Source organism: Bactrocera dorsalis, chromosome 1 (assembly GCF_023373825.1).
Source record: "Bactrocera dorsalis isolate Fly_Bdor chromosome 1, ASM2337382v1, whole genome shotgun sequence".
Classification (NCBI taxonomy): domain Eukaryota; kingdom Metazoa; phylum Arthropoda; class Insecta; order Diptera; family Tephritidae; genus Bactrocera; species Bactrocera dorsalis.
The window spans coordinates 45,825,190-45,845,788 of record NC_064303.1 but is presented as its reverse complement, the minus strand read 5'-3'; the positions used below and the strand labels follow the sequence as shown (position 1 = coordinate 45,845,788).

The following is a 20,599-nucleotide window of genomic DNA, read 5'->3' as shown; positions in this document are numbered from 1 at the left end:
TTGAATAGCTCGGCTGGCAATCCATCCGCCCCTGCCGCTTTGTTGTTTTTCAGGCGGGCAATTGCTATTCGAACTTCTTCATGGCCGGGTAATGGAACGTCTGCTCCATCGTCATCGATTGGGGAATCGGGTTCGCCTTCTCCCGGTGTTGTGCTATCACTGCTATTCAGCAGGTTGGAGAAGTGTTCCCTCCATAATTTAAGTATGCTCTGGGCATCGGTAGCTAGATCACCTTGGGGGGTTCTACAGGAATATGCTCCGGTCTTGAAACCTTCTGTAAGCCGCCGCATCTTTTCGTAGAATTTTCGAGCATTACCCCTGTCGGCCAGCTTATCCAGCTGCTCGTACTCACGCATTTCGGCCTCTTTCTTCTTCTGTCTGCAAATGCGTCTCGCTTCCCTCTTCAACTCTCGGTATCTATCCCATCCCGCACGTGTTGTGGTCGATCGTAACGTTGCAAGGTAGGCAGCCTGTTTTCTCTCCGCTGCGACACGGCACTCCTCGTCGTACCAGCTGTTCTTTTGCACTTTCCGAAAACCAATGGTTTCGGAGCAGCTGTACGCAAGGAGTTTGAAATGCCGTCCCACAGTTCCCTTATACCGAGTTGTTGACGAGTGCAGGAGTGCAAGCCGAGTAGAGAATCGTTCGGCTGTCTGTTGTGATTGCAGCTTCTCGACGTCGAACCTTCCTTGTGTTTGTTGGCGTGCGTTTTTTGCTGCACAGAGGCGGGTGCGAATTTTGGCTGCAACAAGATAGTGGTCCGAGTCGATGTTAGGACCTCGGAGCGCACGCACATCTTAAACACTGGAGACGTGTCTTCCGTCTATCACAACATGATCGATCTGGTTGGTAGTTTTTCGATCCGGAGACAGCCAGGTAGCTTGATGGATCTTCTTATGCTGGAATCTAGTACTACAGATAACCATATTTCGGGTCCCGGCGAAGTCGATCAGCCTCAACCCATTTGGGAATGTTTCGTCGTGGAGGCTGAATTTACCGACCGTAGTACCAAAGATACCTTCTTTGCCCACCCTGGCGTTGAAGTCGCCAAGCACGATTTTTACATCGTGACGGGGGCATCTCTCATAAGTGCGCTCCAAGCACTCATAAAAGGCATCTTTGGTCACATCGTCCTTTTCTACCGTCGGGGCGTGGGCGCAAATCAGCGATATGTTGAAGAACCTCGCTTTGATGCGGATTGTGGCTAGACGTTCATTCACCGCAGTGAATGATAGTACTCGGCGACGGAGTCTCTCTCCCACCACGAATCCCACGCCGAACCTGCGCTCCTTTATATGGCCACTGTAGTAAATGTCACAAGGACCTACTCGTCTCTGTCCTTGTCCCGTCCTTCGCATTTATTGGACGGCGGTGATGTCAGCCTTTGTTTTCACGAGGACATCAACCAGTTGGGCAGTGGCACCTTCCCAGATAAGGGACCGGACATTCCAGGTGCATGCCCTCAATTCGTAGTCCTCACTTCGTTTGCCATGGTCGTCATCAAAAGGGGGGTCTCTCATCCGAGGCTGGTTCTGACTATTCACTGGGGGTGTTTTTTTACGTTGCGGGTCCCAAACCCAGCGCACATCCCTATGCAGGGGATGCTTCGCCTTCAAACGGATGTTCTTAGGCTACCCAGAGGATCCTTGGTCAAAGACCGGAAGTCGTGAGCTGCTTGAGTCACATGTAAAAGAATCGTTTCTGGCCACTCCCAAGTGAATGGCAATCAGAGAACTTTCCTCACTTGCGTGAACTTCTACACATGACTCCATCCTCCAGATACGAAATTTACAATTCCAAAAAATTTTTTTTGAATTTTTAAACTTCGACTGAAATGCAGTTGGGTTAAAAACCGCAATAGGGCATAAGTTTATGTCAGATGTATCTCATTTAATGAAGATTTGAACTAAGGGAAGTAAAATATACATACGTACCATAGATATTAAACTAACTGACCCCTAATACTTATAACTTAGTAAAATACAAAATTTGGTTGTACTTCATTCACAATTTCTTCGATTATTCGAATTCTTTCTAAACATTTTTATACTCTTGCAACATGTTGCTACAGAGTATAATAGTTTTGTTGTAACGGTTGTATGTATCATCTTATATTTATAAATGTTGACGATGACGAGGAAAGTTGAAATTCGGTTGACTGTCTGTCTGTTCGTGCAAGCTGTAATCGTAGATGGGCGTAATCGGACTATTGCCACGCACACAAATCACCATTAACCGAAAACTTATAAGGTACCATAACTAAACAATAAACTTAGATATAAAACTCCAATTTGGCACAGAGGATTGCAGTAGCCAGGGGCAGCTGTGGACGAAATTTTTTGAAAAAGTGGGCGTGGGCCAGCCCTCTAATAAGTTAAATGTATATATCTTCCAAACCACTAAAGATACAACAACCAAATCGGATGAGAACCCCACTCACTCCCCATATAACAGTACTGTTGAAAGCTACTAAACGCGCGATAAATCAATAACTAAATGCGGCAGAAAAGTAAAAAAAAACTGCCAGGATGGTATAACAAGGCTTTACAGGAGCCGGGGTAAAAGTTGGACGATGGGCCTGTTAGTTTTGCGGGGATACCAAATTCAGACATCGCGGCATAAAAGCAGCTCCTTTTCGTGCTGTCAAAAGCAGCTTTGAAATCGGCAAGGAAGTGGTCTGTGTCGATTCTCTTTTCACGGGCGGATGGTGCATATCTAGTCAGTTGTTGATTTGCCAGGGCTAAAGCCACACTGATAAGGTCCAATCAGTTTGTTGACGGTGGACTTTAATCTTTCACATAATACGGTCGATAGAACCTTATATGCGATGCGAGTTCTTCAGGCGGGCAGTTGCTATTCGAACTTCTTCATGGTTGGACAATGGAACGTTTGCGCCATCGTCATGGATTGAGGAATCGGATTCGCTTTCTCCTGGCGTTATGCTTTCGCTGCCATTCAGCAGTCTGAAGCCCCCATACACCTAATGTAAATAAATATAATCAAGCTTCCGTGTGACTTTGTACCGCATATATCAGCTAATTTTTGAGTTATCTCAATGAAGATGAGCTAGTGTATTTTCCTCACACAATGTATCTTTGTGCCCAAAATGAATAAATTTGAGCGAAAACTTGTTTTACCCCACATATATGTAATACCAACTACATGATTAGTTTTTTAGTAAGTGACATGTTTATGGTATTTGGGATTGGGAAAAATAGATAATATCGGGCCGATACTACCCCCACTTCCATATACTACATACAATGGTTTTCGTTTTTCTAACAAACTTTACGTGTCTGTTATATTTATTTATAAATTTGCTTGGATTTCGAACCTCACGTTGACGTTTTACACCATAAAGCATTTCCCTGGCTTTGATTCTTGTAAGTTGCACGAATATAAAATGTTCCGTTCCACCCGAACTTAGTCTTCCTTACTTGTTTAATATAAAGTTTTACCAGCGCTTCAAGTAATTTCCGTAGCTACTTCCGGTTTGCAAGAGTATAAAAAGTTCGGTTACACCTGAACTTTGCTATTCCATACATCTCTTAATATAAAGGTATTTACTGTAACACCTGAAGGTATTAGCTATAATAAAAGCTTTGTATCTTAAATACCTTAAATGCTAGGAGCTGCTAGATATTAGGAAAATAAGAGCAAAATAATAAAAAAGTAAAAAAAAAGGAAAACTGGCTGGAATTCACAATCGCTTCATATCAACACTTGAACATTACACATTAAACAAGAATAAGTAAAATCTGTTTTAAATTTGCTGTCTTCAAAATATTTTTTTATATTTTTTCGATTCTGGTTGCGCAACCTTCCATATAAAAGTAACGCAAGGTTGCGCAACCTCGCTCCATCCATATGAATGTAACGCAACCTTGTCTGCGAAGATGTGCGAGCAGCAAGCGAAGCGGTGACAATCGGCGATCGTTTGTTCGTTTCTTTCGGCACAGCTCGGCTTTTCTACCAACAACACAACGTTGCCATGCTTATGCTGTTGTTGTTTTTGTTTTCGTAGAACAATGTTTCAATTTTTGGTTGGTGACATATTCACATGTGTGCGCATAAATATGTTTGTATGCTTGTGCATTATTGAAGTTATAATTCTTTTTCTTTTCGTTTGTTCTGCGAATTCTCAACTATTTTGTGTGACTTTTAATTGAAATACTCTGCGTTGGCCTTTCAGAATCACACAGAATCATTTCTGTGGTTTTTGAAATCGACCCACGAGGACGAGGTATATCGTTTTATCTGGGAGCGTGAGATTTAAGAAAATCGCTCGCTTACAAGGGATAAAACGACTTCTGAGTGGCGATTTTAATGAATAAATTCACAGAATCATTTCTGTGCTTTTGGAAATCGACCCACGAGGACGAGGTATATCGTTTTATCTGGGAGCGTGAGATTTAAGAAAATCGCTCGCTTACAAGGGATAAAACGACTTCTGAGTGGTGATTTTAATGAATAAATTTCTTTTGGTTGAAAATACTCTGCGTTGGCCGTTAAGAAGTTAAGACTATACTTCTAAGGGATCACAGCAATATTATGTATATGTTTATACATATTATGTATATGTATGTATATTGCTGTGATAAATTTATTGCGAAAGCAAATGTGTTCTACAAAGTATGTATATTTCTATACCAGTGGTCGGCATTTCATAGCAAAATTTTGCAAACTAACTTCACACGTACGCTTACGCTCTATCGTTCAGTCGTTGTCGAGCCATCAACGAATTAACATCACGCAAGACCATAGCGCAAAACGAAATATGCCCTGCGAGAAATATTTTATGGTTCTAAATGCCTTTGATGCCATGCAATGCCTTTTATGTTCCAAGTCTTTTAAAGATAATAGGGAATATATCCTCAAAAGACAATTTGTTAATTTTCATTATACTATTAATTAATAATTAAAATTGCTTAATTTTAATTCCAAATTTTCACTGGGCTACTTTTTTTTCGTGCTCACCAACACAGTGACAGATCCTCTCATGCCGACCACTGTTCTATACTTAAACAAAATTATTAGAACCACCGTATGTTTCTTGCATGCATAACCAAATCATACTTAAGTCAGCGCAACCTAATTGTCAATGGTGGTGTTGGTGGTAAGCGCCTAGAATGTCATGATGTGAACACTGGTTCGAATCTCAACAGAATTTATTTTTAAATTTTTGCTTTTTAACATCGTATACTATACTAATAAATATTTTTTTCTTCCTAATAGAAAATAAATTTATCACAGCAATATACATATACATAAACAGCGGAAAAAGACGGTGTAGCCGTGTTTCAAGAGGAGAGAAATCAGCACAATATTATCGTGAATACCGAGCACGAAAGAAAGCAGAGCTGGAACAGAAGAAATTGGAAAAGATAGCTGGCAGCCAACCGAGGAAGAGGAAAACAGCTGAGGAATATCAGAGAGCGCGTAAAAAGATTCAACGTCTGCTGTTTCATCAATCTCTGCGGGAGCATCTATAACTACTGATGAATCAACGATCGTCAATTCACCGATAACTGCTGGGCTTTCAACGCGTGTTGATGGATTACAAAAGATATATGGTTACGCTGCATATTCCCTTCCGCAACGAAGAGACAGAACTTCTTTCCGAATTAAAATTCCTTCATTTAGACTTTGCTTTATAAAATGTGAATTTAAGTTTTCTTTCATAGAAAATGTTATGCATTTCTGAACACCGCTAAGAAGTATAACTTCTTCCGCGCGTAGGGACTCCACGCACCTTTTTTTTTTTTATAAATGATTTGTACAATACTTAATATTCTACAAATAAATATCTAGCAGCACTGGCAGCAGAGGCCTTCGGCTGTCTGTTATGCTACATACATATGTATGTATGTTTAATGTAATATTAAAACAGAAGTGAAAGGATAGATTAGTACTTAGGAAGTAGGGTAAGTGAGTTAATTAGAGTAGCTATAAATCTTTATATTCGTCGAAGTAGATCTGTTTCCTTAAGAAAATTATAAATCATATTCACATTTTTAGCGGTGGGCTCATTCAGAAGCTGGAATGGATCGGCCGAATTAAAAATCTCATGTCTAATTGTTGCAGTTATAGGGCAAGCGGTTAATATGTGTTCTAACGTTGCGTTTTCGTCGCAGAATGGACAGTTTGCATGAGGGGCACGTTGCAATAAATAAGCGTGTGTAATTATGGTGTGTCCCAGACGTAAGCGGGTAAAGGGCCTGATGGCGCGTAAGGTGATGTCGGCAGTGTAGGTCGGCTTAATTCTGAACGGGTTGATTTTAGAATAGTGATGAATATATCTACTCCAATTATCTTTTGCTGATTTTTTCCTTAGGCGTGTAATCTCAGTTATAATGTCTTGTTTTGTGAAATAACTGAAAGTTATGGTTGGTGTATTTGCTGCATTTTTCGCAGCTGCTTTTTCATTACCGGATATCCCTGTGTGCCCCGGGATCCATATCAATTTCAGTTTGTTTGGATATTTCAAAAGATTGTTGCGTATGGCGACTATTTCCTTTTGTGTATTTTCCGGCGATTCTATGGCTTCGATGCAACATTTGCTATCGGTGCATACGATATACTTTCCCCTGGTGTAATTAACATAAGTAACTGCTTCTAATAAAGCGACGACTTCGGCCGTAAATGATAAACATATTGTGTGGAGAGTGCCGTGTCGAATCAAGTCACCATTTTCTTTTGTGACTGCGAACGTTGAGCTGTTTGCTGTTTTTGAGCCGTCGGTGTATATAAAGTTCCAACCGTAACTGGAGTATTTTGACTTCTCCGAAGCGAAGAGTTGTCTGTATTTTCCGCTTGAGGTCTTATCCTTCGGCAGTTGCAGGGTCTTAATAGCAAAGGAAGAATTTTTTATCATCCATTGTGGACGAATTTCAGGTCCAAGAGAACATTTATAGGAAGGTAATTCAAGTTGCCTGGCGAAGTTAACGCATCGCGCGATGGCTGACAAGCACTTAGGTTTCCGTTTCCTCGAGAGCGCATTGTGGACGTCTTTGGCGAGAATAGTGTTGGTCGTGAACAGAAGCTTTGGTAGTAAACGTCTGGTGCAGTTGATAGTCCTGTCTATTATAGTTGACAGGCCAGTTTCAGCAAAGAGATTCTTTAGTGGTGTTGTTGGAAATGCTCTAATGCTTCTAAGCATGGCCACATGGTAAGGGGAGGAGAGTATTTTCATTGTAGAAACCGGGCAGCTGCCGAAGATAGGTAGAGCGTAGTCGATCTTGGAAATCACTAGAGCCTTGGTGACGTTGATAAGCGTTAATGGATGAATTAAACTTTTTTTCGACGTTAGATATTTGATTATATTTAGTCGCGTTAAGAGGCAGTCCTTAATATGCTTACAATGGGCCTTAAAGCTATATTTAGAGTCTAGTACTAGCCCTTAAGATTTTAAGTTCATTTACCATACTAATATTAATACTGTTAGAATAGGTTAGTAAACCTGAGCATGTTCGTTTTTTACAAATGTGTAATGTTTTTGATTTTTCGTAAGAGATAGTAGTTCCTGATGATAGGGACCATGTCGAAATTTCGGATAAGATATTCTCAAACAGTTGGGCTGTATTGGTGAGGTTTGCATTCTTTGTGTAGAAAATTTCATCGTCAGCATAAAGCTGGCACTCGATGCCGAGATGGTTGTAAGTGAGTTGTGTAATCTCTTCGAAAGCTATTATAAAAAGGAAGGCGGATAATCGAGACCCTTGCGGGGTTCCGTTGTCAAGTGAAGCTACGGAAGATAGGAAACCATTTATTTTTACTTTGCATTGCCTGTGACTGAGGAAGTTCTTGACAAATTTCTTGATTTTAGGGCCTAGTTTCCACTTATCTAATTGTATCAGAACGATATGGGCACCAACACGGTCGAATGCCTTCTGAAAATCAATTGCTAAAATTGAGACATGGTTTTTAGAGGAAAGAGCGCTTGATATAAAGTGATCTAGGTGCAAAAGAGCATCGATGGTGCCATAATTCTTACTGTATGCGGTTTGGTTGGGGCTTATGAGTTTTCTTTTGTTGCCATACCACATCAGCCGGTTAACTATAACTTTTTCAAGAAGTTTTCCCAAACAGGCTAAGAGCGATATCGGCCTATAGTTGTTGACATCAAGCGCTGAATTATTGGGCTTCAGGATAGGAACTATACACGAAGTTTTCCAGGTATGAGGATAGCATCCGCTTTCAAATATATTATTATAGAGGTTGAGTAAACGATGCTTAGCCTGGATATGCAAGTTTTGAATGATTGGATAGGTAATTTTGTCAAGACCAGGGGTTTTGCCTTTAACGGACGAAAGGGCGAATTCGAGTTCGGTTAGTAGAATTTCCGACTCTAGTTGCTTAGCGGGAGGCGATAAACGGTACAAAATAGGTGGTTCAATACTTATTCGTTGAGATTTTAGGTTGCGGAACGTGTCTGAGAAGCTTGCATCGGAAGAAGAGAGTGACAGGAAAGAAGCAAAATGGTTGGCAATATCTAGGGGAGCCGTTAATGGACCGCTTTGTGTTTGAATGTATGAAAATAGAGGCTGTTTAGGAGATCCGGTTAGCATTTTGATATCATCCCATATTTTCTTTGAGCTAGTTTGGGGGTTTATGGTCTCAGTATGGTTTATGGTCTCAGTAAGTTCTTCAAACTTTTTCTTTTTATAATGTTTGGCAGAACGTCGGAATAACGCATTTGACTTTTTGTAAAGGAGCAGGTTTTCAGCTGAGCGTGTTCGCTTGTATTCATACCATAAATTCTGCTTAGTGAGCCGTAGTCTGAACAAGTCAGCGTTCTACCAAGGAATATTTTTCCTACTTTTGTTGGAAAGCGTTCGAGGGATGGAAAAGTGAGAAGCGGTACGTATGATTCTTGAAATTTTAGCAGACTCCTGGTTCGAGTTGGAGGAAACTTGCGTGGTCTCACAAAGATTGTTGCATACATGCATTTGCATTTACTTTTTCCAATCAGCCTCATCAGTTTTGAATTTAGATGTAAATTTAAATGTACTCGTATTTTGATTGTTGCGCGGATTTGTTTGTATGAATATTGGGAAGTGGTCGCTGCCAAACAAAGAATTTAGCACTTGCCATGTGCATTGGGGCGCTATATTAGTAGAGCAAAACGTGACATCAATATTGGAGAAGGTGTTGTGGGCGGAAAAATGTGTGGCGGATCCATCGTTAAGACAGATAATATTGGATGCAAGTAGCGCATTTTCAACTTTTTCGCCTCTTGAGTTTGTGTGCGTAGATCCTCATATTGTACTCCAGGCGTTTATATCTCCTCCTAAAATAAGTGGTTTATCTAATTGGTTTATCAATTGCAGAATATCAGAAGAAGCAAAATCTTGTGTGGGTGGAATGTAGATGCAAGCTGTTGCTAGTTTTGTAGGTGCATTAATTTCAATGGCAACTACTGAGAGATTAGACCGAACAGGTAGTACTTTGTGGGGTATGCTTCTTCTTATTAAAATAGCTGCGCCTTTTTTTTGTTGTTACGTGCTGGAGTTTATTAAAATAGCCTGCGTAGGATTTTGGCGTGTGAGCAGGTTGATTATGTGGAATATGAGTTTCATTAAGGAAGATCATGAATGGAGTGTAAGAATTGATAAGAGTTTCTAGTTCGTGATAATTGTTGGCATAACCGTTCATATTCCATTGTATGATCGACAGCATACCGAAAAAAGTAAAGACAAGAAACAGAAAAGGGAGAAATATAAATAGCTAGTGAGTGGGGAGAGAAAATTGAGTCTGGCAACTATGAGTAAACTATGCTTGGCATAGCGCGTCTAGTCGCGTGAAGAAGAATGTTTAAGACTTGAGCTATTAGCGAATTGCGCAATGTCATTTAACTTAGCGCTTGCTAAGGTGGATTGCATTGCTTCGCTGAGCTGAGAGTTTAGAAAGGTGGGAAGATTGGTATTAGTACTTTGGGGGGATGGGGATAAAGCGGTAAGGCTTATTGCTTTCGATTTTAATGAAGAGGTGGATGGTGTATCGATTGGTGGAGATATAGAATGATGTTTGCATTATTGTTTGTTGTTGTAGTTTTTTCAGTGGGTATATTGATATTGTTGGTTGCTATGGGAGCAGGTCGCTTAGTAATTTCAGAGAATGATTGAAGAAGAGTGGGGGAGGAAGCTTGCGCTGTGTATTTCTTTGCTGCTTCGCGCATACTGCACTTTTCTTCCGTTCCGCGGGATGTTCACCAGAACAATTTGCGCACATTAATCTTGAGCATTTTTCTTCTTCGTGCGGAGGGAAATTGCAATTGACGCATGATGGAAGATTTTTGCAATGCTTTAGTGTATGGCCAAGCTTTTGGCAAGATTTGCAACGCATTGGGTTGGGGAAATATGGGCGAACAGAAATTTTCCTCCATGCAACATCTATTTTTTCGGGAAGTTTGTAGCTTTCAAAGGTTAAAAGTAACCCACCTGTTGGTGTTCGAACTCCTTCAGTTTTTCTCTGAAGTCTGTAAATGGATGTTACACCATATGCTTCTAAGCCTTCCACAATTTCGTTGTCTGGGACGTGATTGAAGAACGGAGCGAAAATTGTGCCTTTGACACTATTGAGTTGCTCATGGTATTTTGCTTCGATTTGGCAGATGTCTGAGAGGTTTTTGATGTTGATGAACTTTTGGGCAATTTTTTTATTTTTTGCAAGTAGCAAGAGATTTCCATCTCTCATCTCTGTGATTTTCACATCTTTACTTATGGCGTTAAGGGCTTTATGTACCAAAAAACATGAAAAACGTGATAGGGGCTTGTTGTTGTCGCACGATTTTAATACAATGAACTTAGGATCGTCGTTCTTTGTAATGTTTACAAGAGGGAGATCAGGAAACTCTTAAACAGATTTGTTGGCTTTTTTCCTTTTTGATTGTGGACTAGAGGAAAGCAGGGCAAACCTGTTTTCCCCTAGGTTAGTAGCCCCGGGGGGCATGTTGCACTTTTACGTTATTAGTCACTTGGTAGAGTATACCTTTGTTCGCACAAATAAAAGAAACACGTGGGATAGAGCGCAAAAGAAGAATAATTAAAGATAACTGCACTGAAGCGGGTGAGAAAATCAGACGAGATCCGCGAAAGAGAGCAAACGTATGCACACGACGGGATTTAGTCGATGACTGGTCTTCAAAATATTTTTACAGATTATACTGGAATATATGCCAAGCAAGATTTGACAGTTAATAATATTGAAAAGACAGAAATGTTTCATTCAAACATGTAAAATGTAAACAGGTATCTAGCGCCAGTGAATCTGCTATCTTTATTGATTGTCCAGTGAGAACTCATGACATTTCATAGATTGGAAGTGGAGTTATTGCGTTTTAATTGTCAGTATGTTTGTGTTATCGGTGCGAAAATGAGCTTTGAACAAAGAGCCAACATTAAATTTTGTTTTAAAATTGGTAAAACTTTTACTGTATTGAAGCAGGGAGACTATTTTGAACAAAATAAATTGATTTTGCCGAAAAAACCATTTGTTTTTTTTCCTGTCCTGTTTACTTTGGAAAGCTCAAATTTGCTTATTTGCTTATTTGCTTCAAAATTCCATCCACGTCTCGACGAGAGTTTTTTAACTTCTTTTAAAGCGTTTATAAATCCAAGAAGATTTTTCGCAAATGGATTGGCAGCATCGATTCTGTCGGATTACTTTGTATTCGAAAGACAATGAAGTCCATTGCGTAATTTGGAATTCAGAATTTTTCAACATTGTATGCTGCTACTGAAAGTATTGACACGTTTTTGAGTGACACCAAAAAAAGTTATTGCTCGAAGCATCACCTGGCGAAAAAAGTGGTTTTACGTTGGACATGATTTTGCGCTCTTTCATATTTACCGCTCATATTATTACCAGTATATTTGCCTTTTCTACGACAATCTTTAAATATTTTGCAAATTAAAGCGACAATATCTTTGCCTGTTTTTCGTGATAAGCTACAAAAGCGAGAAAGCGTTCATCGGCAATGAGAGCGTTTATGGTCAGGTCAAGTTTTCGCCCAATTGTATCTATTTTAAGCACAAAGATATACTATTGTGAGTAAAACATGTAATGTAATTTCGTAATCTTTAAATGAGGTATGTGGGGGCTCAGGAAAGTATTGACCCAATTCAACTCAATTTTGATTCACAGAATTACTACTGTAAGGAAAAGATTCTGTCAGAATTTCAATTGTATATCTCGCTTGAACAGTTATGTTCGGATTTCAACAATTTTTAGTCATAAGGTGGCATACTATAAAGGAATTATTGGTACAAAATTGTATATGTTATGCTAATTAGTTCTTGATTTGTGTACTGGAAACTGAAAGAATCAAGTGGAATTTAAGTTTTGTAATAGGGGAAATAGGCATGGTTACAGTTCGATTTCGCCCATTTTCGAACTGTGATATAGAAACAAGATAAGAGTGCCACGTACTTTATTTGATCGAAATGGGTTAGACGGGTCTTGAGATATGGGATTTCACCAAAAAGTAGGCGGTGCCCATCGTTTAATTTTTACATTTCTATAAAGCCTTCTCATACCCTTTAGGAGGTGAGATTTTATATCTCTGGCGTAATTAGATATTCATTTACAGAGCTTTTAGTAGTTTTGAACAGAACTGTTATATGGAGAGTGAGCGGGCTTATCTTCCGATTTAATTCATTTTACATTTTCTATAGAAGTTGTTATAAAATTTGCGCCGAGTTAACTTGGTTTTTTAGCTTTAGAAGTATAGGAGATATGTACATTAAACTTTGACCGCAGGTGTCCCATGCTTAGTTAGTTGGCACTTTATAGGTTATCGATTAATGGAGATTTGTGAGCATGGCAGTGGTCAAATTACGCCCATCTACGAACACGATTTACCAATTTCTATTAGATATCTCAATTTTTACTCAAGTTACAGCTTGCACTGACGGGGAAAGCCGGACAGACAGACAGTCACCCGGATTTCAACTCTTTTCGTCATCCTTTCTATTCGGAACATGTATTTCAAAAGTACTGTGGTTAGTAATAATGTTATCACTAAGTTAGGAAAAAGTCGATTTTGCGGTATAATGTAACTCGACAATCATCCAGGGTTATCAATCAGATTTGTCTCGCCTTTGCTAACATGCAACCAAAATATTCATAAGGGTTTTTTAATTTAACGAATCGAGGGATCGGAGTTTTATTTTAAACAATTCGGGTTTGAACAACTTATTTTGTTTTCAAACAGAGCACAATGTTCCTACATACATATATATGTACAGATGTCGAAGTAATAAAAGCCAAGAACCACAAGCGGCAGTCGGATGTCAAATTAAATGAATGTAGTTTAAAAACCACTTCAAACTATAAAGTATAGAATAACTGGCTGTATATTTTCTACTTTTTAAATTAATATACATATGTAATAACTTTTTAGCTTTTTAACTAACGTTCCTTCCTAAATTTGTTATTGAAATGACAGCACGGAAGCTTGATGCTTTTTTGCTAGGATAGACAGTTCATGTTTTTTTGTATCTACTAAACTGTGATTCTTTTGTCAGGTTATTCAGTTTCAGTATCACTGAATGAATATACATTTAAGCGAAGCTATTAAAAGGTTTATAAAATCAGTCAAATGCACTAGAGTCCAGATATTTAGTGTCTGGGGTCTTGAAAAGTTATGGCATGATTTCGACACTTTTTTGGCTTTTAGTGTTTGATTACTGGAAGTGATAGAATCAGATGGTACTTAAAGTTAATATATGGGAAGTATATAGTACGTCGTTATTGTCCGATTTCACCGATTTTCAGAGTGTGTAATAGGAATGGTTAACGTACCAAGTTTGGCTGAGATTCATCGGATAGTTCCTAAGCAATAGGATTTCATTTAAAGGTGGACGGTGCCACGCCCATTGTCCAATTTTTACAAATTCATGCAAGTTTGACTGAGTTAGCTTTAGCTGTTGGGACGATATGTACATTAAACCATTTTGAGGGCGGAGCTACGCCCACCTTATAAAAAATTTCAGTCAAGACATGGATCACTTGTACCAAAATAAAGTTCGGTATACTAATTTAATTCTTAGTTACGAAACTACACATTTTAAAATACAAAATATTAACCCTTACTTAAGCGCATCGAAAAAATCTCACAATTAGGCGCATGGGGCCTTGAGTGACCCCAAACAAATATTAGGAGATGAGTGTCAAAACGAAATAAAATGAAATAAATTTTATAGTAATTAATAAAGTTCTTTATTACTATTAACTTTAAGAAACAAAAACATAACTGGAACATTATCTTCTTCTTCTTTACTGGCGTAGACACCGCTTACGCGATTATAGCCGAGTCAACAATAGCGCGCCAGTCGTTTCTTCTCTTCGCTACGTGGCGCCAATTGGATATTCCAAGCGAAGCCAGGTCCTTCTCCACTTGGTCCTCTTCCTCTGCTTCCCCCGGCGGGTACAGCGTCGAATACTTTCAGAGCTGGAGTGTTTTCGTCCATTCGGACAACATGACCTAGCCAGCGTAGCCGCTGTCTTTTAATTCGCTGAACTATGTCAATGTCGCCGTATATCTCGTACAGCTCATCGTTCCATCGAATGCGATATTCGCCGTGGCCAACGCGCAAAGGACCATAAATCTTTCGCAGAACTTTTCTCTCGAAAACTCGCAACGTCGACTCATCAGATGTTGTCATCGTCCAAGCCTCTGCACCATATAACAGGACGGGTATTATGAGTGACTTATAGAGTTTGGTTTTTGTTCGTCGAGAGAGGACTTTGCTTCTCAATTGCCTACTTAGTCCGAAGTAGCACCTGTTGGCAAGAGTTATCCTGCGTTGGATTTCAAAGCTGACATTGTTGGTGGTGTTTACGCTAGTTCCAAGATAGACGAAATTATCTACAACTTCAAAGTTATGACTGTCAACAGTGACGTGAGTGCCAAGTCGCGAGTGCGACGACTGTTTGTTTGATGACAGGAGATATTTCGTCTTGCCCTCGTTCACTGCCAGACCCATTTGCGTTGCTTCCTTGTTCAGTCTGGAGAAAGCAGAACTAACGGCGCGGGTGTTGAGACCGATGATATCAATATCATCGGCATACGCCAGCAGCTGTACACTCTTATAAAAGATTGTACCTGCTCGATTAAGTTCTGCAGCTCGAACTATTTTCTCCAGCAGCAGATTGAAGAAATCGCACGACAGGGAGTCGCCTTGTCTGAAACCTCGTTTGGTATCGAACGGCTCGGAGAGGTCCTTCCCGATCCTGACGGAGCTTTTGGTCCCGCTCAATGTCAGTTTACACAGCCGTATTAGTTTTGCGGGGATACCAAATTCAGACATTGCGGCATAAAGGCAGCTCCTTTTCGTACTGTCGAAAGCAGCTTTAAAATCGACGAAGAGGTGATGTGTGTCGATTCTCTTTTCACCGGTTTTTTTCAAGATTTGGCGCATGGTGAATATCTGGTCGGTTGTTGATTTACCAGGTCTGAAGCCACACTGATAAGGTCCAATCAGTTTGTTGACGGTGGGCTTTAATCTTTCACACAATACGCTCGATAGAACCTTATACGCGATATTAAGGAGGCTAATCCCACGGTAGTTGGCGCAGATTGTGGGGTCTCCTTTTTTATGGATTGGGCATAGCACACTTAAATTCCAATCGTTGGGCATGCTTTCGTCCGACCATATTTTACAAAGAAGCTGATGCATGCTCCTTATCAGTTCTTCGCCGCCGTGTTTGAATAGCTCGGCTGGCAATCCATCCGCCCCCGCCGCTTTGTTGTTCTTCAGGCGGGTAATTGCTATTCGAACTTCTTCTTGGTCGGGCAATGGAACGTCTTTTCCATCGTCATCGATTGGGGAATCGGGTTCGTGTTCTCCTGGCGTTGTGTGTTCACTGCCATTCAGCAGGCTGGAGAAGTGTTCCCTCCATAATTTAAGTATGCTCTGGGCATAACTGGAACATTATACCTAATAAAAAAAAATTAAAAAACGTAAAAGTTCGGTTGGAATATCAGGCTTCCTTTTTTTCAAAGTGCCAACAAGAGTCAATTTGTATTGTTGTACGCTTTAGCAACCTTAGCTAGTTTTTTACTTGTGTGCAAATTGTCAGTTGTTATGTTTCGACTGCTGCGCTTTATTGGTTCAACTAGACGTTTTACAATCTCATCTGGAGAGTTAGATATCTGATATTCTCTATCTGGTTGTTTTCTAGAATAAACTTCAAAAATGCACAAGTAATATGTTTCGAGTCCACCATGGCTTGGACTTTTATTCCGTACTTGTTAGGTTTGTTAGGCATGTAAACCTTCCCTTTAAACCGACCACGAAAACCAATCAACTGTTCATCGATAGTTACATTCTCGCCGGGGCAATAAGCATATCTCTATATTTTGATTATTATCAATTTTTAGTCTTTCCTCACGATCTGACGTATTATCAAACCGTAGACATTTCATTTATAAAACATTGTTAGCCTAAACATTTTTAAGCCTGATCCATCTTGTGCCCATAAATCCATAAAGTTCAATTGCGACGCTTTTAAGACTCCAGCCATAATTAGTAAGCCCAAAAATCCATTAATTTCGATATCATCTGAGGTGAATGCATCCCGATCTCTTTCAAACTTTGCCTTTATTTTATCTGACCAAAAGTTCAGTAACATCTCTTTCAAAGAATAATTGAAAGCATTCAAGGAGAGATTTTGCGTTCCTTGCATACTTTTGACTCTCGGTAAGTGAAGAATAATATTTTGTGCTCAGGTCCTTACTGCGTTAGACGGTGGTACTTTAGACCATTTCACTTTCGGGCCATTTCTCTGAGTGTGTCGAGATAAAAAATAGTTACCTTCCGATGGTTCGGAGATGCTTTGAATACCTTCGGATTCTTCAATTTCGCTTTCTGAATCATGAACACTTTCAATAGCAGCATCATTTAACATTTCGTCTTCCGAATCCGAACCAGCTACATCTTGCTCTATATCAGACACTTCGTCCAACCATGGCAATATTTGCCTTTCGTTAGACTTTTCAAATCGGTGAAAAACTAAGAAAAAAGAATCAAAATAAACTCAAAAACACTTAAAATAATTACGTAGTTTATAAATACATACACACAAAGAAAAATAATTAACAATATACTAATATAAACTAAAAGAAAACACAATAGTTAAAACTTACCTCCTCCAAAAAATGTTACGTAACTGGTCGCATGCGGTCAGTGCTCTAAAGAGCCGCGATACGTGTGTATGCGTTGATGTTCTGGACGCGACTAATTTGCGTACCCCGCGCGGCGTGAAGAAGCTAGAAAAAGCGCGAGCACGATCTAACCACTGTAAAACTTTTTTTTTCTAATTTCAAGTGGCCCTGACACCATGCGCCTAATTAAGGGTTAACTTACTGGCGTATTTAAAAGAGAGTTGTTGTCATATTTAATTGCTAGAATTGTTTATAAACTTAAAATTAAAGAATTACGCCTTCACTTTCTCGTTAATAGTACAACTAGCGAATTCCGCTCCGTCCTTCCTTAGTTGCCGCCCGTAGTGAACAAAATTTGTCAAAAATTGAGCACGTAGTGGAAATCTAGAAATCAGCTGTTCTCTTTTGTGCCAATGGTGCCATTGCTCAATACGCATATATAGTTTTGTACACATCTAACTTTTTAATTATAGCTTTTAATAAAACAAAATACCAAAACAGAAATCAAATTATTAAAAATAGTTTACATATTTATAAATAATAGCAGTAGACCTTGATTTTGAGTTAGTTTAAGAAAATTTCAAATATATTGAAGACAAATTTTATAATTACTGCAGCATATCGAGACTGGCAACCCTCCGTTGTAAGAGAGCTATCAGCTGACTCGTTTCTACAGGAAAATTCAATTCGTGGAGAATTCTACAGTAACGTACAGTAATAGCAGAAACAGTCAAAAACTCTACTCCCTTCCTGATACGACCTATCCTATGGCCGCGCAATGTAAATGGACAGTGGAAAACGCTACTTCCTTCTCTCTTTGACGTAGCTTTCTCACAATATCGATATACTGTAGTAATTATCAACTTTTATAATTCAATCTGTTCAATATGTTTGAAATTTTCTTAAAATAACTCAAAATCAGAGTCGAATGCTATTATTTATAAAATTATAAACTATTCTCACTATTCAAACTCAAATGAAAACCAAGCAAATATGGCTGATTTCTACGTGCTCAACTGTGCGCACATTTTGACGATAAGGAAGGAAAAGGAAGGAAGGGAGTAGCGTTTTTGACTGTTTCTGCTATAAAGCGGGCGGTAGAAGCTGTGTTGACAAATCATTTACATTGCGCTCTCGTTAGATAGGTCGTATCAGCTAATTTGGGATGCGGGTTGCGGTGTTCGCTAGTTTAGCTATAAGATATGGATAATACTTTATTCGTAAGTCTTGATATTGTTTTATTAACCCTAATACATTGTGGGGTGATGAGGACAAGATCAATGACTTATCGAAAGATTGTGATGATGATGATGAAGTGAATGAAATATTTGCTCCTATCAATGCTGGTTATTAAACATTTTAACAAATTTTTTTAGTTGTCTTAGAAAAATTATATTCCCATTGAATTTATTTTCGTTTTGTACTGAAAACCTGCTTTGGCGAAAAAAACACAAAGATGTTTGGAATATTTAGAAAGAAATAATAATAGTATTTTCAGGCGTTTATATTAATATGCATTTCAGTAGAAAATATGTAGCATTTAATAAGTCGACATGGTTCCCAAATAACTTATTTGACATCGGTAAGTGCAATAACTCGGTAATAGCCACTCCCATGGTTTTTATTATGTGGGATAAGCGAGGCAGTACCGTATTTGCAAACATTGATCTTTATACACGTATGCTATTCACTTACAGTCTACGCTGACCTTAATACGCTTGGACACTGTTGGAGGTACTCCGTTCGATGCTATACAGAGGTAGGCGCCCATGTCAAGCCGAGATATTCTTGTAATCTCCAGAGTATCACCTTCCCATTCGTTCACTGAAATCATCAATTATAGTCATCAATAATTAGTGATAAAGCAATGTACAATAGTTGCAATTAGTAAATAACGAAGCTCAAGCGGATATACATATGTATGTTCGTGCATACATACAATCAAAACGAGGTAAGAAAATAATACCAAATTTCATATTTTGAAAAGGTTATTGTGATCTCTTTTTCATCTTCCGGTAACATTTGAAAACAATATAAAATATATGAAAATCCGCCGTGACAAAAAAATTGTACTATAACTCTGTTTGCTTAGCCATATGACTCTAAAAACTACTCAAACTTCGATTCTTTTTCTAACTGAATTGAGAATAATATTTTCAATGATTTTTTCGAAAACACGTTTTTATTTTAAACTAGCTGACCCCGCAGCCGTTGTCCTGCGTGAAATTATGTGTTTTGAAATGAAAAGGCAAAAATTCATATTGTATTAATAATCATTTATTTGCTATTTGTCTACATTTTTCTTCAATGTAACGCAGCTTGATAAACAAAATTTTTTGGTTTCTGTTCCGGTGCGTAAATGTACAGAGAAGATGGTTTTCCAACTCTTGAGCACGCCACGTATATCTGGCCATGTGAAAAACATAGCATTTCCAAATGTATGCCACCCACTATGCGACTATCCTGTTGATCGTCATTTTAAATTAAATTTTCACTGGAAACGGAATACTTTTGAACTGAAATGGCAAATCGTTAGAACTCAAAAGAAATCCGTAGAATCAAGCATCCTGTCCCTTATATTTGATAGGTGCATCATAATCAGATTGGGATGATGCGGTGGCATACCAGGCCTCTCCAAAGAATTTAGAAATTCCATTGGTAATTCACGGTGTCGTCTTCATTGTCAAGACGATCGAACGATTTGTATGACCGCAAGTCTCCTGGAATTTGACTTTGAATTTTCCAGTTTAAGTCAACAACATAGGTATTTGTGGCAGCTAAGATTGCCCGTATACTCAAGGAATCGTATTTACGACAATTTAGCCAATGTTCGTATAAACATTCGTGATGAGTCCATCTTTCGTGAATTGATAAACGGCATATGGGATTGATATCAGACCACGGGAAGTATCGACCAGTATTGACCCATTTTCAATTCTTAGCGTATACAATGTAAAATGTCTTCGACAATGTAATTTTCGGTCGTATCCCATAACGCAGATTTGAAGGCTGATCATCGCGAAATGTGTGCGAACTTCAGTGGCATTCGAAGTAGCCATCGCATCGTCTTCCGTTTGATTCCAGTGATCATCATATTCCAGCAATTGTAATTGCTGGCTTGCTTCTCAAAAACTTGCATACACCGTACCATTCAGAGTATGCAATAACTCTAATGAATTTGAACCGCGTACATTAATCAATAGCAACCGAAGGTAGAAGCAATAGTCGTTTTTCGGGTGGATTGTGTAAGTTCGTTCTAATGCATTAGTTGAGAACACACCTGGATGTCCATCTACTGGATGACCCTGCTTTCTGCGTAACTATTTCTTCGATGATGCATCCCATGTATAATATCAACGTATTTCGAATAAAGCAATGATCTCGCAAACGGATCACTGACAGAAGTTGAGAAAAAACTCGCCAATGTTAAAT

General features: G+C 39.0%; 1 protein-coding gene and 2 pseudogenes across 5 annotated transcripts in view; 2 read left to right on the top strand and 1 right to left on the bottom strand.

The window, feature by feature from the left end:
* The window catches only part of LOC105233023 (lachesin), a 373,180-nt gene that overhangs the window by 91,514 nt on the left and 261,067 nt on the right, over positions 1 to 20,599 (bottom strand). For 4 of the 5 annotated variants that reach the window (XM_049462636.1, XM_049462633.1, XM_049462632.1 and 1 more), the window contains one exon: positions 18,863 to 18,991. The exons of the other annotated variant lie outside the window; for it this stretch is intronic. In XM_049462636.1, coding sequence (XP_049318593.1) covers positions 18,863 to 18,991 — 129 coding nt within the window. The remainder of the gene's footprint in view (positions 1 to 18,862; positions 18,992 to 20,599) is intronic. 5 annotated transcript variants of the gene reach the window in all.
* On the top strand, positions 4,190 to 4,319 carry LOC125775922 (small nucleolar RNA U3; annotated as a pseudogene).
* LOC125775928 (small nucleolar RNA U3) lies at positions 4,332 to 4,459 on the top strand (annotated as a pseudogene).